At 37.2% G+C, this 25332-nt stretch overlaps 1 protein-coding gene across 1 annotated transcript in view; it reads left to right on the top strand.

The window, feature by feature from the left end:
* The window catches only part of MEMO1 (mediator of cell motility 1), a 127838-nt gene that overhangs the window by 36412 nt on the left and 66094 nt on the right, over positions 1-25332 (top strand). Inside the window, exon 3 of the mRNA XM_060026871.1 lies at positions 24888-24969. Coding sequence (XP_059882854.1) covers positions 24888-24969 — 82 coding nt within the window. The remainder of the gene's footprint in view (positions 1-24887; positions 24970-25332) is intronic.

The following is a 25332-nucleotide window of genomic DNA, read 5'->3' on the forward strand; positions in this document are numbered from 1 at the left end:
GTACCATTTTTCTAGATTACACATATATTTGTTTTTCTCTTTCTGACTTACTTCAACCTGTATGACAGACTCTGGGTCCATCCACATCACTACAGATGACCCAATTTTGTTCCTTTTTATGGCTGAGTAATATTCCGTGATATATATGTACCATATCTTCTTTATCCATTTATCTGTTGATGGACATTTAGATTGTTTCCGTGTCCTGGCTATTGTAAATAGTGCTGCAGTGAACATTGGGGTACATGTGACTTTTTGAATTACTGTTTTCTCAGGGTATATGCTCAGTAGTGGGATTGCTGGGTCATATGATAGTTCTATCTTTAGTTTTTTAGGGACCCTCCATACTGTTGTCTATGGTGGCTGTATCAATTTACATTCCCACCAGCAGTACAAGAGTGTCCCTTTTCTCAATACCCTCTCCAGCATTTATTGTTTGTAGATTTTTTGATGATGGCCATTCTGACTGGTGTGAGATGATATCTCGTTGTAGTTTTGATTTGCATTTCTGTAATAATTAGTGATGTTGAGTATCTTTTCATGTGTTTGTTGGCCATCTGTATATCTTCTTTGGAGAAATGTCTGTTTAGGTCTTCTGCCCATTTTTTGATTGGGTTGTTTGTGTTTTTGATATTGAGCTGCATGAGCTATTTGTATATTTTGGAAATTAATCCTTTGTCCATTGCTTTGCTTGCAAATATTTTCTCCCATTCTGAGGGTTGTTTTTTCATCTTGTTTATGGTTTCCTTTCCAGTGCAAAATCTTTTAAGTTTAATTAGGTCCCATTTGCTTATTTTTCTTTTCATTACTCTAGGAGGTGGGTTAAAAAAGATCTTGCTGTGATTTATGTTAAAGAGTGTTTTTCCCATGTTTTTCTCTAAGAGCTTTATAGTGTCTGGTCTTACATTTAGGTCTTTAATCCATTTTGAGTTTATTTTTGTGTATGGTGTTAGTGTTCTAATTTCATTCTTTTACATGTAGCTGTCCAGTTTTCCCAGCACCACTTATTGAAGAGGCTGTCTTTTCTCCATTGTATATTCTTGCCTCCTTTGTCATAGATTAGGTGATCATAGGTACGTGGGTTTATATCTGGGCTTTCTGTTCTGTACCATTGATCTATATTTGTTTTTGTGCCAGTACCATGCTGTCTCGATTACTGTAGCTTTGTAGTGTAGTCTGAAGTTGGGGAGCCTGATTCCTCCGGCTCCATTTTTCTTTCTCAAGATTGCTTTGGCTATTTGGGGTCTTTTGTATTTCCATACAAATTGTAAAGTTTTTTGTTCTAATTCTGTGAAAAATGCCATTGGTAATTTGATAGGGATTGCATTGAATCTGTAGATTGCTTTGGGAAGTATAGTCATTCTCACAATATTGATTCTTCCAATCCAAAAACATGGTGTATCTCTCCATCTGTTTGTGTCATCCTTGATTTCTTTTATCAGTGTTTTATAGTTTTCTGAGTACAGATCTTTTGCCTCCTTAGGTAGGTTTATTCCTAGGTATTTTATTCTTTTTATTGCAATGGTAGATGGGATTGTTTCCTTAATTTCTCTTTCTGATCTTTCGTTGTTAGTGTATAGGAAGTCCTAGCCATGGCAATCAGAGAAGAAAAATAAAAGGAATACAAATTGGAAAAGAAGAAGTTAAACTGTCACTGTTTGCAGATGACATGATGCTATACAGAGAAAATCCTAAAGATGCCACCAGAAAACTACTAGAACTAATCAATGAGTTTGTTAAAGTTGATGATTCTTTTAATGATGAAAGTACATTGAGATTCATACTTCGCAAAGCTTTACTTTAAAAGGCTTTGTTGGGAATTCCCTGGTGTTCCAGTGGTTAGGACTCGGCGCTTTCACTGTGGTGGCCTGGGTTCAGTCCCTTGTCAGGGAACTAAGATCCCACAATCTGCGCAGCCAAAAAAAAAAAAAAAAAGTCTCTGTTTCAGGATTTTTATCAAGAAAGGTGTACTTTCTTAAGAGTAATTAAATTCTCTTATATGTTACTTAATTTTGTTCTTTTCTCACTTTTGGGAAAGAGGTTCTTGATGTCTGCTCAGTCATTCCTACCTTGATCTTTCTTAGTTTCTGATATAACATTTGAGGAAAGTGTAGAGTGAAAGCTGATGGCATGGAGTCATACCTAGTAAAATGCATATAAAATGATTGATAATTATCTTCTTTAAGCATCAACCTAAACAATTCTACCTCTTAGTATGTTACAGTAACCTGGAATTACAGACATAATTGAGTTTACCCTCTTCATTTTACAGGAAAGGAAATTGAGGCCTGGATCTGTAGGAAAGCTAGGATTGTCACCTGGATCACTTGCATCTCAGAGTTGGCATTGTGCTGTGAAGTAGCACAACCTCACAGTTCAGAGACAGACCGATATGGCTCAGAGATCTTGACATTGCCGTTTATTAGCTGTATGAACTTGAGGAAAGTTTTTTTTTTTTTTTTTTGGCTGCGCCATGTGGTGTGCAGGTTTTTCGTTCCCCAACCAGGAATCGAACCCGTGCCCCCTGCGGTGGAAGTGTGGAGTCTTAACCCCTGGAGCACCAGGGAATTCCCAAGGAAACTTTGTTTTTTAAATGTATTTGTAAGCTAGAGATAATAACTATGTCATATGATTACTATGACAGTTAATCAAGAGTAACATTTTAAGGAACCCGGTACTATGCCTGTCACATTGCAGGTACACTATAAATTCTGTTTTTTTCCTGTCCCTCTTGTTTGCATTTCTTTTCTTGCCTCCCGTTTGAACTGAACATCAGATATACCTAAAGTAGCTGAAAATAGCATGCTTTTGTTGCATGTATTACCTTGTTCATGGTATTTACTTAACAAATTTTTTCTTATTGGAATAAAAAATTTGGTCTGCTCCTTTTCTGAACTTTCTGGATGACAGTTACTGAAGTTCAAATTGAGAAGATTTACTTTTATTCTGAAGTACTTTAAAATAATTTTGGTTGTTATATCCCCATTTATTGTAATTATTGACTGTTAATCAAAAATATTTTAACTAATATTTTATGTGTCATCAGGGTAAACTGTAATCATGTTCATGCTTGTATTCTGCTCCAGGAAACAGGATTGTTAGAAAGGCCATTATTAATAGATATTGAAAGGTTGCTTTTATGTCCTTAGTTGAAAGCTATACTACCAATACCAAATGCTAATATTTTTAATTATCACTCTCCTTTTTAACACGAAATGTTGGCTTACGTTTCTGTAGAACTAGCTACAGCATTGTTAACCTATAATACCTGTTTATTTTTATTTATTTATTTTTAAAATAAATTTATTTATTTATTAATTTTAAAATATTTGGCTGCATTGGGTCTTCATTTTTGCACACGGGCTTTCTCTACTTTTGGTAAGCGGGGGCTACTCTTCATTGCGGTGCACAGGCTTCTCATTGCTGTGGCTTCTCTTGTTGTGGAACATGGGCTCTAGGCGCATGGGCTTCAGTAGTTGTGGCGCACGGGCTCAGTAGTTGTGGCTTGCGGGCTCTAGAGCACAGGCTCAGTTGTCGTGGTGCATAGGCTTAGTTGCTCCGCGGCATGTGGGATCTTCCTGGACCAGGTCTCGAACCCGCGTTCCCTGCATTGGCAGGCGGATTCTTAACCTCTGCGCCACCAGGGAAGCCTGGCAGGCAGATTCTTAACCATTCTTCCCTGCACCACCAGGGTGCATTCTTCCCTGCACCACCAGGGAAGTCCCTGTAATACATGTTTAAATGTGAATGTGTAGAGAAAATCTTAGAAGGTGTTTATCTTCCAATAAATACACTCTCAGATTCAGGTTGTTTGCTACCTATTTGGATAAAATTCCAAAAGCATACCCGAATGTTGATTTTCCCATGGCATTAATAGATGGCTTTCTTTATTGAGAGGTATAAAAATATGATTACTAATGCCTAAGGTTATATTTCATAAAGTGAGTAAATTGATGTATTTGAAGTGTTGGAGACCTCAGATTGGGAGGCCTAGAGGTGATGAAAAAGAAGGCAATGATAGGTTGCTTTCAATTCTTCTTGGATTGGTTTTCATTTGATGACTCCATTTTCTTGTAACTCATCTTGTCTGTAACTACTTGTAAATGCAAGTTTTACCCCCAGCCACTGAACACTAATTGCTCCAAGGTTACTGATTTCTCATAATCAGCAAATACTACATTGATTGGCATTTTTTCTGTTCTCATCATGCTCATTCATTAGAGACCATTGGATTCTGCTAATCTTCCTGAAGATCTTACCTCTTTACTTTCCTTGTACTGTATTTTCCCTCTATTTCTTGTGCTGCACCTCTTTCCCCTCCTTCACTGGCTGAACTTCTTACTCATATCTGTATCCTAAGCCTCAGATTTTTAACATTTGTGTTGTCAACAACAATCTGTACACATTTAGGCAGTTCCTACCCATTCTTGTCTTTCACCACCTTAATTAAATGACTCTGAATTCTTTGTTTCTGTCCTTGATCCTTTATTTTTCTGTACTTAAGACTCTTATTCTTTACCAATTGCATATCTTTACCTGGTTGCCTTATTGTCTGCTAAAACTTTCAGTGTGTCTAAGTCAAAGTCTTCATCTTGGAACAAACTTCCTGGTCTTAATTCTGTCACTGATAGTGGTACTGTCACTTATCCAGCTCCCAAGTTTAGTCATCATTGATTCTTTCACTCACCCCTTTCCAATTTATTTAGGCACAAAATTCTATATTCTCATTTTGCTAACACAATTTGGGAAATGTTGGCTTATAGAATTAAGATTGGTTGTGTAGTTATCTATATTTCTTTTGAATTGGCGTAAGTGTAGAGGAGTTTGGGAGGGAGTTTTTATTTCTTTAATAGAATTTTTGTGGTGGCTCTGGTTTAAAAGAAAGTGCCAGTGGTATTGTCTAAGGCCTCTTAAAGGTGCTAGTGCCTGAGTATGGCTGAGCCTGTCAAAACTTTTCTGGTATGATCTGGGAATGGGAGAGGTGCCACTTGGGTTTAAACCCAGGTATTCTTCAATCTGGGCAGCTTTTACATTAACACATTTGTTTCAGTGTTAGACAGTTTGATGAAAACAATACAAAGGGGCTTCCCTGGTGGCGCAGCGGTTGAGAGTCTGCCTGCCGATGCAGGGGACACGGGTTCGTGCCCTGGTCTGGGAAGATCCCACATGCCGCGGAGTGGCTGGGCCCGTGAGCTATGGCCGCTGAGCCTGCCCGTCCGGAGCCCGTGCTCCGCAACAGGAGAGGCCACAACAGTGAGAGGCCCATGTACCGCAAAAAAAAAAAACAACAACAAAAAACAGTACAAAGGATATGGAAAGGGTTTGGCAGAGTGGATGCACATGCACATACCTCAACTTCCATGTTGAACCATATCCTTTTGTTTCCAAACTTAATTTTCTCCTAAATCATCAATCTCAGAACTTGAAAATCCTTTTATCTTGATGGCTGTTATGACCGACTATCTTTTTCTTTTCTGCATATCTGATACCTGGTATGCCCATCTCTCAGTCCACATTAGGCATGTTTTCTTGGCTAGTTATCAAGTAAAAACTTGCTGAGATTCTTTTTGTTTGCATCTTATGGTTACAAAATCAGAAACATAATTCTTTAGATGGATGAGCGGGCATATGCAGTACCAACGCTTAGTGAAAGAAGGAAACAGGCCTCAAACATGCCACAAGAGTACAAAAACAAAAATTGCATTAGATTATAGTTAATTACTTCAAAAAGTAATTTGACTTTTCTAGATTATCTGGTACATGATTGCTGAGGAACTCAGAGTGGGGAATAACTCTAGTCCTTGATAGACAAATTAAAAAAAAAAAAAACTGTTGAAAGCATTGCATTTTCAATGGAGAAGAATTATAAAGAAAGATATTAATAATCAACTATACTTCAATAAAAATAAACTAAAATAATATTAATAATGTGTTTAATGTTATCTTTTCTGGACCATTCTTTTCTAGAATGTTTCTGTATTCACTGATTCTATCTACCAGAAATTTGGTGATGAATGTCAAACCTAGGGAAGTGAAGTAAAAGGGGAAATCCCTTCTTGGTAACAGGGAAGTCTTGTCAGATTGGTCCATATGTATTCCAGTACTCTGATACATATTTTATTGGTCAAATAGCAATTCTTAACCGTTTGGCTTTATTTATTTTAACCTAGATTATTAAGTAGGTATTGTCTTAGGTCTAACAATGATTTGTTGTTAGTTGGGTTTAGTTTTTTTTTTTTTAATGTTTATTTATTTGGCTACGCCAGGTCTTTAGTTGCAGCACTTGGGATTGTCGTTGTTGTGTGCAGGATCTTCGTTGTGGTGTGCGGGCTTTGTAGTGGCAGTATGTGAACTCTTAGTTGTGGCACGTGGGATCTAGTTCCCTGACCAGGGATCGAACCTGGGCCCCCTGCATTGGGAGCATGAAGTCTTAGCCACTGGACCACCAGGGAAGTCCCTGGGTGTAGTGTTTATAAGTTTTTTTCCATGTCAGTAAACATGTGTCTGCAGCATCATTATTTAATGTTATATGACTGCACTGTCTTTTTTTTATACTTAATTTTTGTGTAGGTAGTATATGTGTATAGTGCAAAATACAAGAGATAGAAAATGGTATACAGTGAAAAGTAAAGTTTCCCTGTACTCTTGGTCCTCTTCTCAGGATTCAGTCATTGTTATCCATTTCTTTTGTATTTGCCTAGAGGAATTCCACATGAATAAAAACCAGTACATAATCATGTATGGTATATATGCACACACAAAAATGGCAGCATAGGGCTTCCCTGGTGGCACCGTGGTTGAGAGTCCGCCTGCCGATGCAGGGGACGCGGGTTCGTGCCCCGGTCCGGGAAGATCCCACGTGCCGCGGAGCGGCTGGGCCCGTGAGCCATGGCCACTGAGCCTGCGCGTCCGGAGCCTGGCTCTGCAACGGGAGAGACCACAACAGTGAGAGGCCCGTGTACCGCAAAAAAAAAAAAAAAGGCAGCATATTGTATCCTTCTGTACCATGCTTCTTTTTACCCTCAATTAAAAGATCTTTCATAGAGGTTCATAAAATTTGCCTCTTTGTTTTCCAGTTGCTGAATATTCTATTTTATGGATCTACCATGATTAGTTTAACTAATTTCTTTTTTGGTAGGTGCTTAGATTGTTTCAGATCTTTTGTTATAGCAGTTTACATATGTGCAGTCTTATTATAAGTTAGATTTGGTCTAGTCCACTGGGCCTGATACACTTTTTCTGATCAAACTCTGTAAGTGAAAACTCTTAGAGAAGAAAATCTGTATTACACTGAATAGGGTGAGAATGTGATAATATCTACAGATCTGTTTTGTGGTAGAAATATATGAAAAGTGAAAATTCTAATTTTTCCTTTTACCTTAAGAAACTTTTATTTTTTAGCAATTGCCTGAGAATTGTTTCCTTGTGTGGGAAGTGTTATCCTATTCCTGATTCTTTCCGCTAAAGCAGACTTGTTTTATTTTTCCATAAATTATGTTTTTGCATTTGGGACCGAATTATCTGGATTCACTAGTATCAACTGGCTGGTTGTAACCTAAAGAAACATTTAAAAAAAAAAAAGTTGCAATTGGAAGAAAATAATGATTCCTGGTTAGATATGCATTGAGGAAGTATTGTGGACCCAACTTTAAGCATTTGTACCACTTCAGCTCATTTAGCTTGTTGCTTTTTATGATCCAGGTTCGTGTTTCCTAACTAGAGTACTTGACCCTGTGTTAGAGGATAAATGTGGTGTATCTTCTTGAAGCCTCCATTTAAATTGCAGATAGGAGCATGGGAATTTTGAAATTACTATGGATATTGTCATTTAGTTTATTACATTCACATGAATTTTTAAAAAAATTTATTTATTTTATTTTTGGCTGCATTGGGTCTTCGTTGGTGTGCGCGAGCTTTCTCTAGTTGCGGAGAGCAGGGCCTACTCTGTTGGGGTGCGCGGGCCTCTCATTGCGGTGGCTTCTCGTTGCAGAGCACGGGCTCTAGAGTGCAGGCTCAGTAGTTGTGGCACATGGGTTCAGTAGTTGTGGCTCACGGGCTCTAGAGTGCAGGCTCAGTAGTTGTGGCACATGGGCTTAGTTGATCCGTGGCATGTGGGATCTTCCTGGACCAGCACTCGAACCCACGTCCCCTGCATTGGCAGGCGGATTCTTAACCACTACGCCACCAGGGAAGCCCCTCACATGAATTTTTGGACTAAAACAGAAGATTTAAAAGAATTTGTTTGCATATCACCCAGTTTCTGTGAATCTGAGTTTATTTTCCTTTTTCATTTGTTATTTGAGTGGAAAAGCTGGAGAGGCATTGATTGAAGTGAGAGGCTAGAAACACTATTAAAAATAAACTTATGTAAATTTTAAGAAACAGTGGATCACTTATGGATTCAAAGTAGTTTAGAGGTAAAACTTCATGCATTTATATATTGCTAACTTAAAGATTATGTGATTTATTTATGTAATGAAAACAGTTTGTAATTAATATAAACTGTCCAAGAGTCTGTTAGCTGCATTCATTCATGTATTCATTCATATAGCATGTGTACATGAATGCCCTTATGGCAGGGCCCCCACATTTTAGTGTGTATCACAGCCACCTGAGAGCTTGTTAAAAGCTTGTTAAAAACTCCAGATAACCATCCCCAGAGATTGTGATGACATAGTGATCTCTTTAAAATAAACACATTATTGGATGATTCTCGTCTGTAGACCACTTTTTGACTATTATAAGAGAAAGAATTATCGTAACTAAAAGGTTAAAAAAATACCCCATTACTTAAAAAGATTTAATGGCAGGAGAATATAAAAGTCTTAAGGATTGTGAGCGATTTAAAACAGTAGCATAATGCAGCATAATAGGCTTGGTTTTGAATTTGACCTGCCTACTGTAAAGGCCAATAGATAGTAGTTGTTTGCTAAACATTAGTAATGGATAACTTGTGACTGGCAGCAACAGTTATGTTGCTATTTCATGGTCCAAGTAGAAAATACATATCTTAAGAGTCAAAATGTATTTTTTCTAGGCATTTAAATTACTTTGAAGAAATAAATTAATTTATTCTGAAATGTCAAATATAATTGAGGTCAGGCATTAAATTTTTATCAGATAAGGGATGAGTTAAATTAATCTTTTAAAATGCTGTTTTGAGGAGAATGGTGAGGGTATGGTGAAACAGGTATTGTTCATGCATGTTGCATGATTATGAATGGATGCAATTTTGGATAACATTTTGAATATATGTATTGAAATCTTAAGACTCATTGATTTACATAGTAATTCCATTCTGAGAATCTCAAAAGGAGATAATTTAAAATATGGAAATAGAGATACATATTACAGAATTGTTTATAATAGCACAAAAAATTGGAAAGAAAGAACCTAAACATCTTATATTAATGTTTAAGGAAACAGTGATCCATTTACACAAAGAAATCTTATTTAGCCATAAAATGTCTATAAAGAGTTCATAATACAGGGAAATACCTATGTATAATGTTATGTAAATAAAATCAGGTTACAGAATTGTATATCATTTTAAAGACTAGAAGGAAATTTGGAAAATATTAATTTTGGTGGGTTTTTTAAAATAATTATGGGATTTTTGTTTTTCCCCCTTCTTAATATGTATTCCCCACAATTTCCATACTGAACATATATATATATATATTTTATAATGAAGAAATAGCAGGCAAAAATCAATATCCTGATCTTAAAAAGGAGTTTAGGTAAGATACTATAACCAGGCACTCTCAAGGAACTTAGTGGCATCATTTGATAGGGATAGGAAATTTGTTTATAAACAGAATAAGAGTAAGAATAGGGAGTCCAAATTAATAGACTGTTAAAGGGATCAGTGCTGAACCTATTTTCAGATTATGGTTTTGTAAATCACCTCAAGGGAGAAATGCACTGTGATCCTTCAAATCTGAAGCCCTTTTACATATGAAATGCCAGTGGAATTGGTATTAACTATATGAAAATTTTGAGAGACTGTATATGAGTGGGCAGAAAAGTGGTAAGTGATGTCCACTTGGCCAGATATGGGTTAGTTGGTATGCACTAAAGATTGTTCATTTGGATAGTTATTTGCCGCTATGGATTCTATTCTGAACTACAGAGTTTAGCAAAAAATATAAACAGATTCTTAAAATGTTTATAATTTTAGTGGGTAATAAGGAATCCGAGATATTTGGTTAGATTTGGTCTAACCCTTTGAGGTTTGTATCAAGGAGAACAATAGTGTTCTTCATAGCAAGGTTTTTTTTATTTTTGTGTTTTTGGTTTGATACAGTACTGCTCTGGATGGGTTTTGGGTCAGATTCAGTGAGACAATTCTTGTGTTGTACTCCTAAGGGCATATTCTTTTCTATATGAGAAGTCCTGTCATACGATACATAAAAACAAACAGCATCCCTTGCAATGTATCTAAAAATAGGATACTTAGTTTTGTAAATAGCATAGCAATAAATTATAAGTATATGGTCACAGTAAGACATCAGTAATGAGGGAAAGGATTTAGGGAGAACTGCTGAAATGTTATTTTTTAATTAAATGAGGTCATTATAGTCAGTAAGCCTTCTGAGAAATACTTTTCATTGTAGTGAGAAGTGGTTCCCAAATGCTGTTTTTTGATGAATTTTTTCACTGTTTTGCATTGAAATAAAAAAAATGGGAGAACACTGTGGAGAGTGTGGTTTTCATAGTGCTACTATATTTCATTGATTTTAAGATGTACGTTTTCCCACATTTTAACGTTTCTGAAATTGAGATGTGTTTTACAATCAATGGCATCTTTACATCATTGTCAGTTGTGAAATAGTTGTCACTGCCTACATATACTCGAACTCAATAATTAATCCTGTTGGTATGACTAGACAACTGCAACCCATTGGTGTTTCTGGTAACATACCATTTAAGGACCATTTATGAAAGAGATGAACATGCCTGGGTTGTCTTCTGAAACCTGTTGGTTGCACCTTCTGGTGATACCTTTTGGTAAGATCAGAAAAGATATAGCATCAAGACTTGGACAATGTATGTCAGTTTCTTGCACTAGAGTCCCAAGGCAGTAGAGGAACATTTTTAAAAGGAATATTACATCACTAATTCCTTTGGTACAGAGGATGATATTATGGACAAACAGGGTCACTGATGACTGAGTTAAAAAGCAATTTAGGTATTAGATTTTGAATGTGAAGAAAATTTTAAGAGTATCTTGAATTCATTTTGCTTTTCTTTTTTACATAAACTTGTGTTATGAGAATTCATATCTAAATAAGTTTAAGAACTTTTCAAATAAATATAAAAATTCAAAGTGATAAGAAACCGTCTGTCTTATTTTAATTGGAAGGTTTTTTATTTTCTTTCTTTCTTAGTGATACATAAAACACAGGTGCACCTTCTTGGAATCAATGAAATGTGGTTATTCAGTTTAAAGGACTGAGGTTATCTTAAAATTGTGCATTTATTACTTTTTGGTGTTACAGTATTTATTTTAAGAAATCATGATGATCATAGATAAATGGTTGATGTGTTTTAAATGTCCTTTCTTGAGAAAATAAAAAATTTGCACAGCCACTATGGAAAACAGTATGGAGGCTTCTTAAAAAACTAAAAATAGAGTTACAATAGCAGTCCCACTCCTGGCCATGTATCTGGAAAAGATGAAAACTCTTAATTTGAAAAGACACATGCACCACAGTGTTCGCAGCAGCACTATTTACAATATCCAAGACATGGAAGCAACCAAAGTGTCCATCGACAGATGAATGGATAAAGAAGATATGGTATATGTACAATATATAGTGGGATATTACTCAGCCACAAAAAAGAATTAAATGATGCCATTTGCAGCAACATGGATGAACCTAGAGATTATCATACTAAATAAAGTCAGACAAAGACAAATATCATATGGTATCACTTATATATGGAATCTAAAAAAATGATACAAATGAACTTATTTAGAAAACAGAAATAGACTCACAGACATAGAAAACAAACTTATGGTTACCAAAGGGAAAAGGCAGGAGCTAGGGATAAATTAGGAATTTGAGATTAACAGATAGACACTACTATATATAAAATAGAGAAAAAACAAGGACTTACTGTATAGCACGGGGAATTATATTCACTATCTTGTTATAACCGATAATGGAAAAGAATCTCAAAAAGAATATATATATATATATATATATATATATATATATCTGAATCACTTTGCTGTACACCTGAAACTAACACAAAATTGTAAATCAACTATATTTCAATTAAAAAATTTTAATTGATAGGGCTTCCCTGGTGGCTCTGTGGTTGAGAGTCCGCCTGCCAACGCAGGGGGCACGGGTTCATGCCCCGGTCCAGGAAGATCCCACATGGCCCGTGAGCCATGGCCGCTGAGCCTGCGCGTCCAGAGCCTGTGCTCCGCAACGGGAGAGGCCACAACAGTGAGAGGCCCGCGTACTGCAAAAAAAAAAAAAAAAAAATTTAATTGATAATGTATCATCTCATTTTACCTGCATAATATATTGATAGTGAAGTAACATGACATTATTATTGGTATGGAAATTAGACCATCTATAATGACAAAATCTGTTTTGAGATGAGAGCTCATGTTTTTGACATTTTGGACTTCTCATTACTTTAATCTTCTTTTTAATATAAAATATATAATTAGAATAGCACTAGATATGGAAAACCAGGATCCATCTTGCTACAAATTTTATAATCATGATAATTATCATTGTACAACCAGTACTGTGATGGAAAATGTTAACATTCATCTTTCTCATATACAAAATACGTCAAGGCAACATTACATTGTTTTGAATAAGTTTACTGTCAGTACTTCAAATAAAGTTGACATGTGCAAAAAAAAAAAAAAATTGCAACCCTATGTTGGTCCCTTAAATTTCTACTGAAATTTTATTGGCCTGTAACATTCAGCGATCCAGGAGCCACTGTCATAAAAAGTCTAGCATGTTAATCTTTATCTTCGTGTTTTGGCCACGCTGCGTGGCATGCGGGATGGTTCCCCAACCAGGGATTGAACCTGGGCCTCCGTAGTGAGAGCGCCAAATCCTAACCACTAGGCCACCTAGGAACTCCTTAACATATTAATCTTATTATTTGTAGACTTTCTATCACAGGTTAGAGTTTATTTCTTAGCTTGGTTTTAACAGATTTAACAGATTTAGAGTGATTAAGAAGAAAATACTAGGTGGTGACAACCTACTTTTTTGGCTTTGTATTTTTTACTTCTGCTTTGTCTCTTGTTACTTTGGTATTTTGGGGTTTTTTTACATTTAAAAAATTTTCATTTTATTTATTTTTGGCTGTGTTGGTTTTTCGTTGCTGCACGTGGGCTTTCTCTAGTTGCGGCGAGCGGGCGCTGCTCTTCGTTGCGGTGCGCAGGCTTCTCATTGCAGTGGCTTCTCTTGTTGCGGAGCACGGTCTCTAGGCACGTGAGCTTCAGTAGTTGTGGCTCATGGGCTCTAGAGTGCAGGCTTAGTAGTTGTGGCGCACGGGCTTAGTTGCTCCGTGGCATGTGGGATCTTCCCGGACCAGGGCTAGAACCCGTGTCCCCTGCATTGGCAAGAGGATTCTTAACCACTGAGCCACCAGGGAAGCCTGGTTACTTTGTTTTAACCAGTCCCGTAGAATTATATTTACTATGCTGGTACCAGTTAAAAGAGAATGTTAAAAGAATTGTGATAGTTGATCATTCTTTACCTTATGTATGTGGAATACTTTGATTAGCACTGGAAGGCTTCTCTCCTAACCAAAATTGTCTTTCCTATTAGCTTGTCCTGGTGTCTGAATTTATCATCTTTCTGCCATTCTTTGGATGTAAGACATTGACACTTAAAAAGTGCCATGAAGGCAGGTATCTCTCCTGTCTTTTTTTTTTTTTAAGTTAAAAAAAATATTTATTATTTATTTTTGGCTGCATCGGGTCTTAGTTGCAGCACGCGGGATCTTCGTTGAGGCATGTGGGATCTTTTCATTGCGGTGCACGGGCTTCTCTCTAAGTTGTGGCGTGCGGGTTTTCTCTTCTCTAGTTGTGGTGCACAGGCTCCAGGGCTTGTGGGCTCTGTAGCTCTGGCATGGGTTCCAGAGTGCATGGGCTCTGTAGTTTGCGGCACACAGGCTCTCTAGTTGAGGCGGGCAAGCTCAATAGTTGTGGTGCATGGGCTTAGTTGCCCCACAGCATGTGGGATCTTAGTTCCCTGACCAGGGATTGAACCCACATCCCCTGCATTGCAAGGAGGATTCTTTACCACTGGACCACCAGGGAAGTCCCATCTCCTGTCTTGTTTTTATTGCTATAACTCCAGCATTCATCCCACTTCCTGGCACATAAATAGATGCTCCATAAATATTTATTCAGTTAACAAATGAAAGCAAATTATAACATGATTGATCATAGTTAACCTTATGATGTAATAGTTTATTAAATAACTAGTGGAACATAAAGCTGTGTGGTGACTGAAACATAATACAGAAAAAATTCTAGGAAAGGTAAGTGATAGGACTAGAATGGTCCTCAGACTTTATTTATTTATTTTAAAAATGTTTAATTTTATTTTGGTCCTCGGGGTTTTTGAGGTGTATTCTACCGTCCTCTTTTTTTTTTCCTGAATTTAATTTATTTTATTCTTTTACCCAGCAGGTTCTTATTACTCATCCATTTTATGCATATTAGTATATATATATGTCAATCCCAATCTCCCAGTTCATCCCACCACCCCCCGCCCCCGCCACTTTCCCTGATTGGTGTCCATACGTTTGTTCTCTACATCTGTGTCTCTGTTTCTGCCCCGCACAAAAGTTCATCTGTACCATTTTTCTAGGTTCCACATATATGCGTTAATATACGATATTCGTTTTTCTCTTTCTGACTTACTTCACTCTGTATGACAGTCTCTAGATCCATCCACATCTCTGCAAATGACCCAGTTTTTCCTTTTTATGGCTGAGTAATATTCCATTGTATATATGTACCACATCTTCTTTATCCATTTGGCTGTCGATGACCATTTAGGTTGCTTCCATGACCTGGCTGTTGTACATAGTACTGCAGTGAACACTGGGGTGCATGTGTCTTTTTGAATTATGGTTTCCTCTGGGTATATGCCCAGTAGTGGGATTGCTGGGTCATATGGTAATTCTATTTTTAGTTTTTTTTTTTTTTTTTTTTTTTTTTGCGGTACGCAGACCCCTCACTGTTGTGCCCTCTCCCGTTGTGGAGCACAGACTCCGGACGCGCAGGCTCAGTGGCCGTGGCTCATGGGCCCAGCTGCTCCGCGGCATGTGGTATCTTCCAGGACTGGGGCACGAACCCATGTCCCCTGCATCAGCAGGTGGACTCTCAACGACTGCGCCACCAGGGAAGCCCTATTTTTAGTTTTTTAAGGAAACTCCATACTGTTCTCCATAGTGGCTGTACCAATTTACATACCCAGCAGCAGTGCAAGAGGGTTCCCTTTTCTCCACACCCTCTCCAGCATTTGTTGTTTGTAGATTTTCTGATGAAGTCCATTCTAACTGGTGTGGGTGATACCTCACTGTAGTTTTGATTTGCATTTCTCTAATAATTAGTGATGTTGAACAGCTTTTCATGTACTTCTTGGCCATCTGTATGCCTTCTTTGGAGAAATGTCTATTTAGGTCTTCTGCCCATTTTGGGATTGGGTTGTTTGTTTTCTTAATATTGAGCTGCGTGAGCTGTTAATATATTTTGGAAATTAATCCTTTGTCCGTTGATTTGTTTGCAAATATTTTCTCCCATTCTGAGGGTTTTCTTTTCGTCTTGTTTGTAGTTTCCTCAGCTTTGCAAAAAGCTTTTAAGTTTGACTACGTCCCATTTGTTTACTTTTGTTTTTATTTCCATTATTCTAGGAGGTGGATCAAAAAATATCTTGCTGTGATTTATGTCAAAGAGTGTTCTTCCTATGTTTTCCTCTAAGAGTTTTATAGTGTCTGGTCTTACATTTAGGTCTTTAATCCATTTTGAGTTTATTTTTGTGTTTGGTGTTAGGGAGTGTTCTAATTTCATTCTTTTATAGGTAGCTGTCCAGTTTTCTTAGCACCAGTTATTGAAGCGACTGTCTTTTCTCCATTGTATATTCTTGCCTCCTTTGTCATAGATTAGTTGACCATAGGTGCGTGGGTTTATCTCTTGGCTTTCTGTCTTGTTCCATTGATCTATATTTCTGTTGTTGTGCCAGTACCATATTGTCTTGATTACTGTAGCTTTGTAGTATCGTCTGAAGTCAGGGAGTCTCATTCTTCCAGCTCTGTTTTTTTCCCTCAAGACTGCTTTGGCTATTTGGGATCTTTGGTGTCTCCATAGAAACTTTAAGATTTTTTGTTCTAGTTCTGTAAAAAATGCCATTGGTAATTTGATAGGGATTGCATTGAATCTGTAGATTGCTTTGGGTAGTATAGTCATTTTCATAATATTCATCCTTCCAATCCAAGAACATGGCATATCTCTCCTTCTGTTTGTGTCATCTTTGATTTCTTTCACCAGTGCCTTACAGTTTTCTGAGTACAGGTCTTTTACCTCCTTAGGTAGGTTTATTCCTTTGTATTTTATTTTTTTTGTTGCAGTCGTGAATAAGATTGTTTCTCCTTAATTTCTTTCTGATATTTTGTTGTTAGTGCATAGGAATGCAAGAGATTTCTGTGCATTAATTTTGTATCCTGCAACTTTACCAAATTCATTGATTAGCTCTAGAAGTTTTCTGGTGGCATCTTTTGGATTATCTATGTATAGTATCACGGCATCTGCAAACAGTGACAGTTTTACTTCTTCTTTTCTGATTTGGATTCCTTTTATTTCTTTTTCTTCTCTGACTGCCGTGGCCAGGATTTCCAAAACTACGTTGAATAATAGTGGCGAGAGTGGACATCCTTGTCTTCTTCCTGATCTTAGAGGAAATGCTTTCAGTTTTTCACCATTGAGAATGATGTTTGCTGTGGGTTTGTTGTATATGGCCTTTATTATGTTGAGGTAGTTTCCCTCTGTGCCCACTTTCTGGAGAGTTTTTATCATAAATGGGTGTGGAATTTTGTCAAAAGCTTTTTCTGCATCTATTCAGATGATCATTTGGTTTTTATTCTTCGATTTGTTAATATGGTGTATCACATTGATTGATTTGCATATTTTGAAGAATCGTTGCATCCCTGGGATAAATCCCACTTGATCATGGTGTATGATCCTTTTAATCATACACCATGGTGTTGTTGGATTCTGTTTGCTAGTACTTCGTTCAGGATTTTTGCATCTATCTTCATCGGTGATATTGGTCTGTAATTTTCTCTCTTTGTATCATCTTTGTCCGGTTTGGGTATCAGGGTGATGGTGGCCTCGTAGAATGAGATTGGGAGTGTTCCATCCTCTGTGATATGTTGGAAGAGTTTGAGAAGGATGGGCATTAGCTCTTCTCTAAACGTTTGATAGAATTCACCTGTGAAGCCATCTGGTCCTGGACTTTTGTTTCTTGGAAGATTTTTTTTTTTTTTCATAATCACTATGATGCCTTTATTACTGCTTGGAAGATTTTTAATCACAGTTTCAATTTCATTACTTGTGATTGGTCTGTTCATATTTTCTGTTTCTTCCTGGTTCAGTCTTGGAAGCTTATACCTTTCCAAGAATTTGTCCATTTCTTCCAAGTTGTCCATTTTATTGGCATACATTTGCTTGTAGTAGTCTCTTCGTATGCTTTGTACTTCTGCAGTGTCTGTTTTAACTTCTCGTTTTTCATTTCTAATTTTATTGATTTGAGTCTTCTCTCTCTTTTTCTTGATAAGTCTGGCTAAAGGTTTATCAATTTTGTTTATCTTCTCAAAGAACCAGGCTTTAGTTTTATTATCTTTGCTACTGCTTTGTTTCTATTTCATTTATTTTTGCTCTGATCTTTATGTTTTCTTTCCCTCTACTAACTTTGGGTTTTGTTTGTTCTTCTTTCTCTGGTTCCTTTAGGTGTAAGTTTAGATTGTTTATTTGAGTTTTTTTTGTTTCTTGAGGTAGGATTTTATTGCTATAAACTTCCCTCTTCGAACTGCTTTTGCTGCATTGCATAGGTTTTGGATTGTCATGTTTTCATTGTCATTTGTCTCTAGGTAGTTTTTGATTTTCTCCTTGATTTCTTCAGTGATCTCTTGGTTATTTAGTAACATTTTGTTTAGCCTCCATGTGTTTGTCTTTTTTACGTTTTTTCCTCTGTAGTTTATTTCTAATCTCATAGCATTGTGGTCGGAAAAGATGCTTGATATGATTTCAATTTTCTTAAATTTTCCAAGGCTTTATTTGTGACCCAAGGTGTGATCTATCCTGGAGAATGTTTTGTGCGCACTTGAGAAGAAAGTGTTATCTGCTGTTTTTGGATGGAATGTCCTATAAATATCAATTAAATCTATCTGGTCTGTTGTGTCATTTAAAGCTTGTGTTTCCTTATTAATTTTCTGTCTGGATGATCTGTTCACTGGTGTAAGTGAGGTGTTAAAGTCCCCCATTATTATTGTGTTACTGTCTATTTCCTCTTTTATAGCTGTTAGCAGTTGCCCTATGTATTGAGGTGGTCCTATGTTGGGTGAATATATGTTTATAACTTATATCTTTTTCTTGGCTTGATCCCTTGATCATTATGTCATGTCTTTCCTTGTCTTTTGTTACATTCTTTAATTTAAAGTTTATTTTATCTGATATGAGTATTGCTACTCCAGCTTTCTTTTGATTTCCATTTGCATGGAATATCTTTCGCCATCCCCTCACTTTCAGTGTGTATGTGTCCGTAGGTCTGAAGTGGGTCTCTTGTAGACAGGATATATGTGGGTCTTGTTTTTGTATCCATTCAGCCAGCCTGTGTCTTTTGGTTGGAGCATTTAATCCATTCACAGTTAAGGTGATTATCGATATGTATGTTCCTCTGACCATTTTCTTAATTGTTTTGGCTTTGTTTTTGTGGGTCCTTTTCTTCTCTTGTGTTTTATACTTAGAGAAGTTCCTTTAGCATTTGTTGTAGCTTTAGAGCTGGTTTGGTGCTGCTGAATTCTCTTAGCTTTTGCTTGTCTGTAAAGCTTTTGATTTCTCTGTTGAAACTGAATGAGATCCTTGCTGGGTAGGGTAATCTTGGTCGTAGGTTCTTCCCTATCATCACTTTAAATATATTATGCCACTCTCTTCTGGCTTGTAGAGTTTCTGCTGAGAAATCAGCTCCTAACGTTATGGGAGTTCCCTGTATGTTATTGATCATTTTTCCCTTGTTGCTTTCAATAATTTTTCTTTGTCTTTAATTTTCGTCAGTTTGATTACTATGTTTCTTGGCGTTTCTCCTTGGGTTTATCCTGCCTGGAACTCTCTGTGCTTCCTGGACATGGGTGGCTATTTCCTTTCCCATGTTAGGGAAGTTTTCAACTATAATCTCTTCAAATATTTTCTTGGGTCCTTTCTTTCTCTTCTCCTTCTGGTACCCCTATAATGTGAATATTGTTGAGTTTCATGTTGTTCCAGAGGTCTCTTAGGCTGTCTTCATTTCTTTTCATACTTTTTTCTTTATTCTGTTCCTTGCCAGTGATTTCCACCCTTCTGTTTTCCAGGTCACTTATCCGTTCTTCTGCCTCAGTTATTCTGCTATTGATTCCTTCTAGTGTATTTTCCATCTCAGTTATTGTATTGTTCTTCTCTGTTTGTTTGTTCTTTAATTCTTCTAGGTGTTTGTTCTTGAATTCTTCTAGGTCTTTCTTAAACATTTCTTGCATCTTCTCAATCTTTCCCTCCATTCTTTTTCAAGGTCCTGGATCATGTTCACTATCATTATTCTGAATTCTGTTTCTGGAAGGTTGCCTGTCTCCACTTCAATTAGTTGTTTTTCTGGGGTTTTATCTTGTTCTTCATCTGGTATATAGCCCTCTGCCTTTCATCTTGTCTGTCTTTCTGTGAATGTGGTTTTCGTTCCACAGGCTGCAGGATTGTAGTTCTTCTTCTCTACTTTCCTCTTTTTAAGGAACCTACTTCATGTTAGAAAGTATGGAGTTTCCTAGAGGACAGTAATTAGTCTTTACTATCCCTTGATTGACAAAATAGATGATTTTAAAAAGGTAAAAGAAGTTTCATGACCACTGTTAAATGAATATGTATTTCTTAATCTGTAATTGATAGATCTTACATTTATCTAGAGATTTATTTTATCTTTAGGTAAAACTTGTTATGCATATAGTTTTGTGGAGTCTTTGCGGTCCAAGTCCCTTTTTTGGTTGGCCACCGTTGATCTAGACTTGCTATTGGAGTGTGGTCTATAGGCCAGCAAACGTTGCTGTTACTTGCAGAGTATATTAGAAATGAAGGATCTCAGGCCCCACTCCAGACCTACAGAATCATAATTCGTTTTTTTTTTTTTTTTTTTTTTTTTTTTTGCGGTACGCAAGCCTCTCACTGTTGTGGCCTCTGCCACTGCGGCATGTGGGATCTTCCTGGACTGGGGCACGAACCCATGTCCCCTGCATCAGCAGGCAGACTCTCAACCACTGCGCCACCAGGGAAGCCCCCCCATAGTTAGTATTTTAATGAGATCCTCAGGTGGTTCCATTGCACATTTTTTGAGAACAGTTTATAGAACACATGATTTTTTTCAGAGTCAGGAGGCTATTGAATTTTTTTTCTCTCTGAAGAGGAATAGGAGGAGCAGACTAAAGAGAGTTAAAAATCAATTTGGCTTGCTTAATTACCGTATTTTAGAATGGTTCCGTTAATTAGTTGCATAGGAATTCCTGAAAATGTGTGTGTGTGTTTAGTATCTTTGTGGTTTTGTCACTATGCAAATAAACTTTTTTGTGAAATATTGTTTGATTTAATTGGAACTCAAACAGAAGTGTACTGACTTGCCTACAGCACATTATTTATTGTCTGTTTCTTAAGGAAATACCTTAGCATTGATCCTTTGGGAACCTACTTTTACTGTTTATCCAAAGGTGTACATGCCCATTTATTCCTCTCAGGGCAAGGTCACACAGCCATGAAGTAGTTTTGCTAGGATTTTTCCTTTTGATTGATTTTTTCCATTCATCAGTGTGCCTTCAAATTCAGTGATATTTGAGAAAGAAAGCACGCATTCTACATCACCTTCATGTATTAAGGATGCCATATTGCCAAGTATCAGCTTCTGTGGAAGAATGCAAATTTTTTTTTATTTGACACTTTACAGATCAACAGTTAAGCAGCCATTTGTAATAAATAGATACACTCAGTTATCTTACTTAAAAATAATTGAGAAACTTGGAGTTTGACTTTTACCTTAGGATCCTTATGAAGAAACTGGTTATTTTACAGAAGGACTGTTAAGAAAGCTTGGTTTAGTGCTTAAAACCAGTGAAGTTGGTGGCAGTAGGGTTGCTGAATTGGGAGATGTTGTTTTCTTTGTTTTATTTCGTTTTAAATTTGTTTTGTAAACTTCCTGTGACATGGAAATACTTATTTTAAGTTAACATGAAGTTTATTAGGAAGCTAAAATTTTAATTTACTTTGAAATTAGGAACCATTTTTCCTTGAATTAGTAATGAAATTATTTAATATAAGTTTTTTGGTAACTGTTCTTAAATCTAAGTTTTGAAAATAAAGTACATCATTTGATTGCTGAATCGGACCTTTTTTGTACTTTGGCAGTTTATAGATGGGCTAGCCATTTATAAACTTGACTTGTTTTTGTATATAGTCCTAAACACAGAATTTCCAAATCTGTAAATGCTTCATCTCAATGGCTATTTGGCAAGTACAAATTAGAAGAAACAAAGGGGTACAATTTCATACCCATATCAAATTGGCAAAAATGAAAAATTCTGACAGTATCAGATGTTGGTAAGGATGTAGGGAAATGGGAATTTTGAGCCATTGCTGATGTTGGAGAAATATAATTTAAACCAAAACCTCCTGCCATCTCAGAAAACTTCTCTTCAAAGGTAGAAGAGAAAGAAAATTTTATTTTTGACTAAGCATTAAGCTACAATATGATGCACGTCACCGGCTATCTGCTAACAGATTGCAAAGATGTGAAGAGTGCTCATCCTTTTATTTAGCTAAGCAGATAAAACCCATTATATGCATATTCTCAAGATAAATTATGAGTAGTGTTCAAGTAAGAGGACTTGATAGAAACATTTGTCACACATAGTTCATCCTAAATTCACTTGGTAATTGAGGTGACCATATGTATTAGCTAATTGCTTTATCCAAAGGAAAACTAAACTTACATATTTTTATGACAGGAGGTAATTTTGCAACTTGGGGCTAGGTGGCCCTCTGAAGTTAGTTCCTACCCCACAGAAACTGGCAGAAAGGGGCACTATCTCCCTTGATTGTCACATTTCAAAGAGATGGCTTTTGGGTCCTTGAGAAAGATGGTCCTGAGTTGCTGATTAGAGGCTTATTTAGCTTTTTTTTAATTTAAATTTTTAGAAAGTTTTTATTTTTAATAAATGTATTTATTTGTTTATGGCTGCGTTGGGTCCTTGTTGCATCATGTGGGCTTTCTCCAGTTGCAGTGAGCGGGGGCCACTCATCATTGTGGTGCACGGACTTCTCACTGCGGTGGCTTCTCTTGTTGTGGAGCACCGGCTCTAGGCGCGTGGGCGTCAGCAGTTGTGGCACGTGGACTCAGTAGTTGTGGCTCACGGGCTCAGTAGTTGTGACTCGTGGGCTCTAGAGCACAGGCTCAATAGTTGTGGCGCACGGGCTTAGTTGCTCCGTGGCATGTGGGATCTTCCCGGACCAGGGCTTGAACCTGTGTCCCCTGCATTGGCAGGCAGATTCTTAACCACTGTGCCACCAGGAAAGTCCCTTTAATTTTTTATTTAATTTTTGGTGTATGCGGACCTCTCACTGTTGTGGCCTCTCCCATTGCAACGGAGCACAGGCTCCGGACGTGCAGGCTCAGCGGCCATGACTCACGGGCCCAGCCGCTCCGCGGCACGTGGGATCTTCCCGGACCGGGGCATGAACCCATGTCCCCTGCATCAGCAGGCGGACTCTCAACCACTGCACCACCAGGGAAGCCCCCCTTTAATTTTTATTTTAGTTTTTATTTTATTTTTAAAACAATTTTTGGGACTTCCCTGGCGCATGGGCTTCTCATTGCGGTGGCTTCTCTTGTTGTGGAGCATGGGCTCTAGGCATGTGGGCTCAGTAGTTGTGACTCGCGGGCTCTAGAGCGTGGGCTCAGTAGTTGTGGCACACAGGCTTAGTTGCTCCGCGGCATATGGGATCTTCCCGGACCAGGGATTGAACCCGTGTCCCCTGCACTGGCAGGCAGATTCTTAGCCACTGGACCACTAGGGAAGTCCAGTATTTTATTTCTTAATAAAAGAAGATCTTAATAAGATAGAATGTTAAGGTTTAATTAATTTGGGCTGTCAATCCATGAGTGTTTGTTATATTATTATCTAGGTTCTTTTGTAATGTTTGAATATTTTTTTATTAAAAGTTTAAAAAGAGAGAGCCAGAGAAAAAGGGGGCAGTAGTTGGGGGAAATCAATTTGCTAGTATTGCATATTTGCATGGTAATGATAATGATCTAGTAAAAAGGGAAAAGTTAGTGCGGGAGACAAGGACAGTTGTAAGAGCAGAGTCCTTGAGTATGAAAAACAAAGTGAGATCCAGTGCAGAAGTAATTTGTTTGGCTTTTGATAGGAGCAAGGACAATTTGTTGAAACAGTAGGGAAAGCAGAATAAATGGTGGGAAGAGGAAGTAGTTCTCTTCTGAATTTAGGGCGACTAACATTCAGGTTTGCTTGAGACTGGGAGGTTTCCCAGGATGCAGGACTTCCAGTGCTAAAACTGGCAAAGTCCTGAGCAACCAGGATGGTTGGTTATTCTGCTTGTTTTTCCTTAACGAAATGAAAAGTTTGATCATCTGTTGGGAATGGGAATGGGAAGGGGATGATGGTTTAAGGTAAAAAGAGAAGCTATATGAAGTAACTCTCTATCTTAAAGATAGGTGAGCAAATTCACTAGGTTGTCGTGGTATGATTTCTGAGCTTTGTTTGCTAAGGATCTGCTGTAATTTATGAGTATAATTTCAAAGTTCATATGGTTGTGTTTCTTTACAGTCTCATTCAGCTGTTCAGATGGAGGTGCTTTGTTAAGTGGAAGGTTGGTTTTAACTATGATTTGACTACACTGGAGAAAGAGAGGAGCAAAGGAGGGAGGCCACAGGCAAGGGAGTGGTTACAGTGATGGATCTTCAAATCTCAGGATGGGTATAAAAAGTGAAGAAGAGAGGATGAAGGACAGTTGGAAAAGTGACTCCAACAGATTTCTAGACGTGAACTGGAATGATAGGAAGTGAAGAGAGTGGGATGCTTGAAATTGAGATTTTTGAGGTGGTGTAGTTACACTGGTTATTGATACGGTGATGGGAATAGGGGGCTGGAGTGGATGGCAGGAAAGATCATTGAGTGTGGTAATGATCACTCCATGGATGTGATTTTAGTGATTAAGGCAGGTTTTGGTACTCTAAAATATATTCAGTTATTTTCTTTTCATATACTATATTTTTATCTTTCTTGTTTCATTTTGTTTGATCATTGCCTCAAATTGTAGATTGTATTGTTCTTGAATGAAGATGGTTGTAAATAAATAAGTGGATGGATAAAAGCAAATTTTGTTGAATCAGTGCTTGTCTTTATCACATGGCTTGCTACTAGAAACTTTGTAGTTGGTTAAGTTTCAAACATTAACATCCAAAATGATGATCCACTGCCCATTAAGCTATTTTAGTTCCAAATAGGTTCAGTGAGGACTTTGTGTCATGTATGGTTATTAGTACTGTATTGCTTTGCTCACTCCTGTTTCTCTCTTTCTCTTTTTATAGGACCGCAACTGAATGCACAGCTAGAAGGTTGGCTTTCACAAGTACAGTCCACGAAAAGACCTGCTAGAGCCATTATTGCACCGTAAGTTTTAAGGGTCTTTACCCAGAATCTTTCATATGTTAATTATTAATAAAGAATGGGTATCTACGGATAGAATTAAAAATTAAAAATCAAATGCTGTGTTGAACTGAAGAAGTTATATTCACTAAATTTCATGATTTCTGTGGTTTTCACTTTAACTCAAGGATAAAGGAATTGGCTACTTTATTTTCTCAGATGCAGAAATATCAAAATTTACTTTTGGTAATAAAACTGACTTTTAAAACAAAGAGTTGTTTACATTAGATAAACTTGGTGATTTCAGTAGTATTTGGTACAAATGAATAAGTTCTGTTTTAAACATTGAAAAGATCTACTTTAATCACATAATTTTAAACTTATAAT

This window comes from Delphinus delphis, chromosome 12 (assembly GCF_949987515.2).
Source record: "Delphinus delphis chromosome 12, mDelDel1.2, whole genome shotgun sequence".
In the NCBI taxonomy this organism is placed as follows: Eukaryota; Metazoa; Chordata; class Mammalia; order Artiodactyla; family Delphinidae; genus Delphinus; species Delphinus delphis.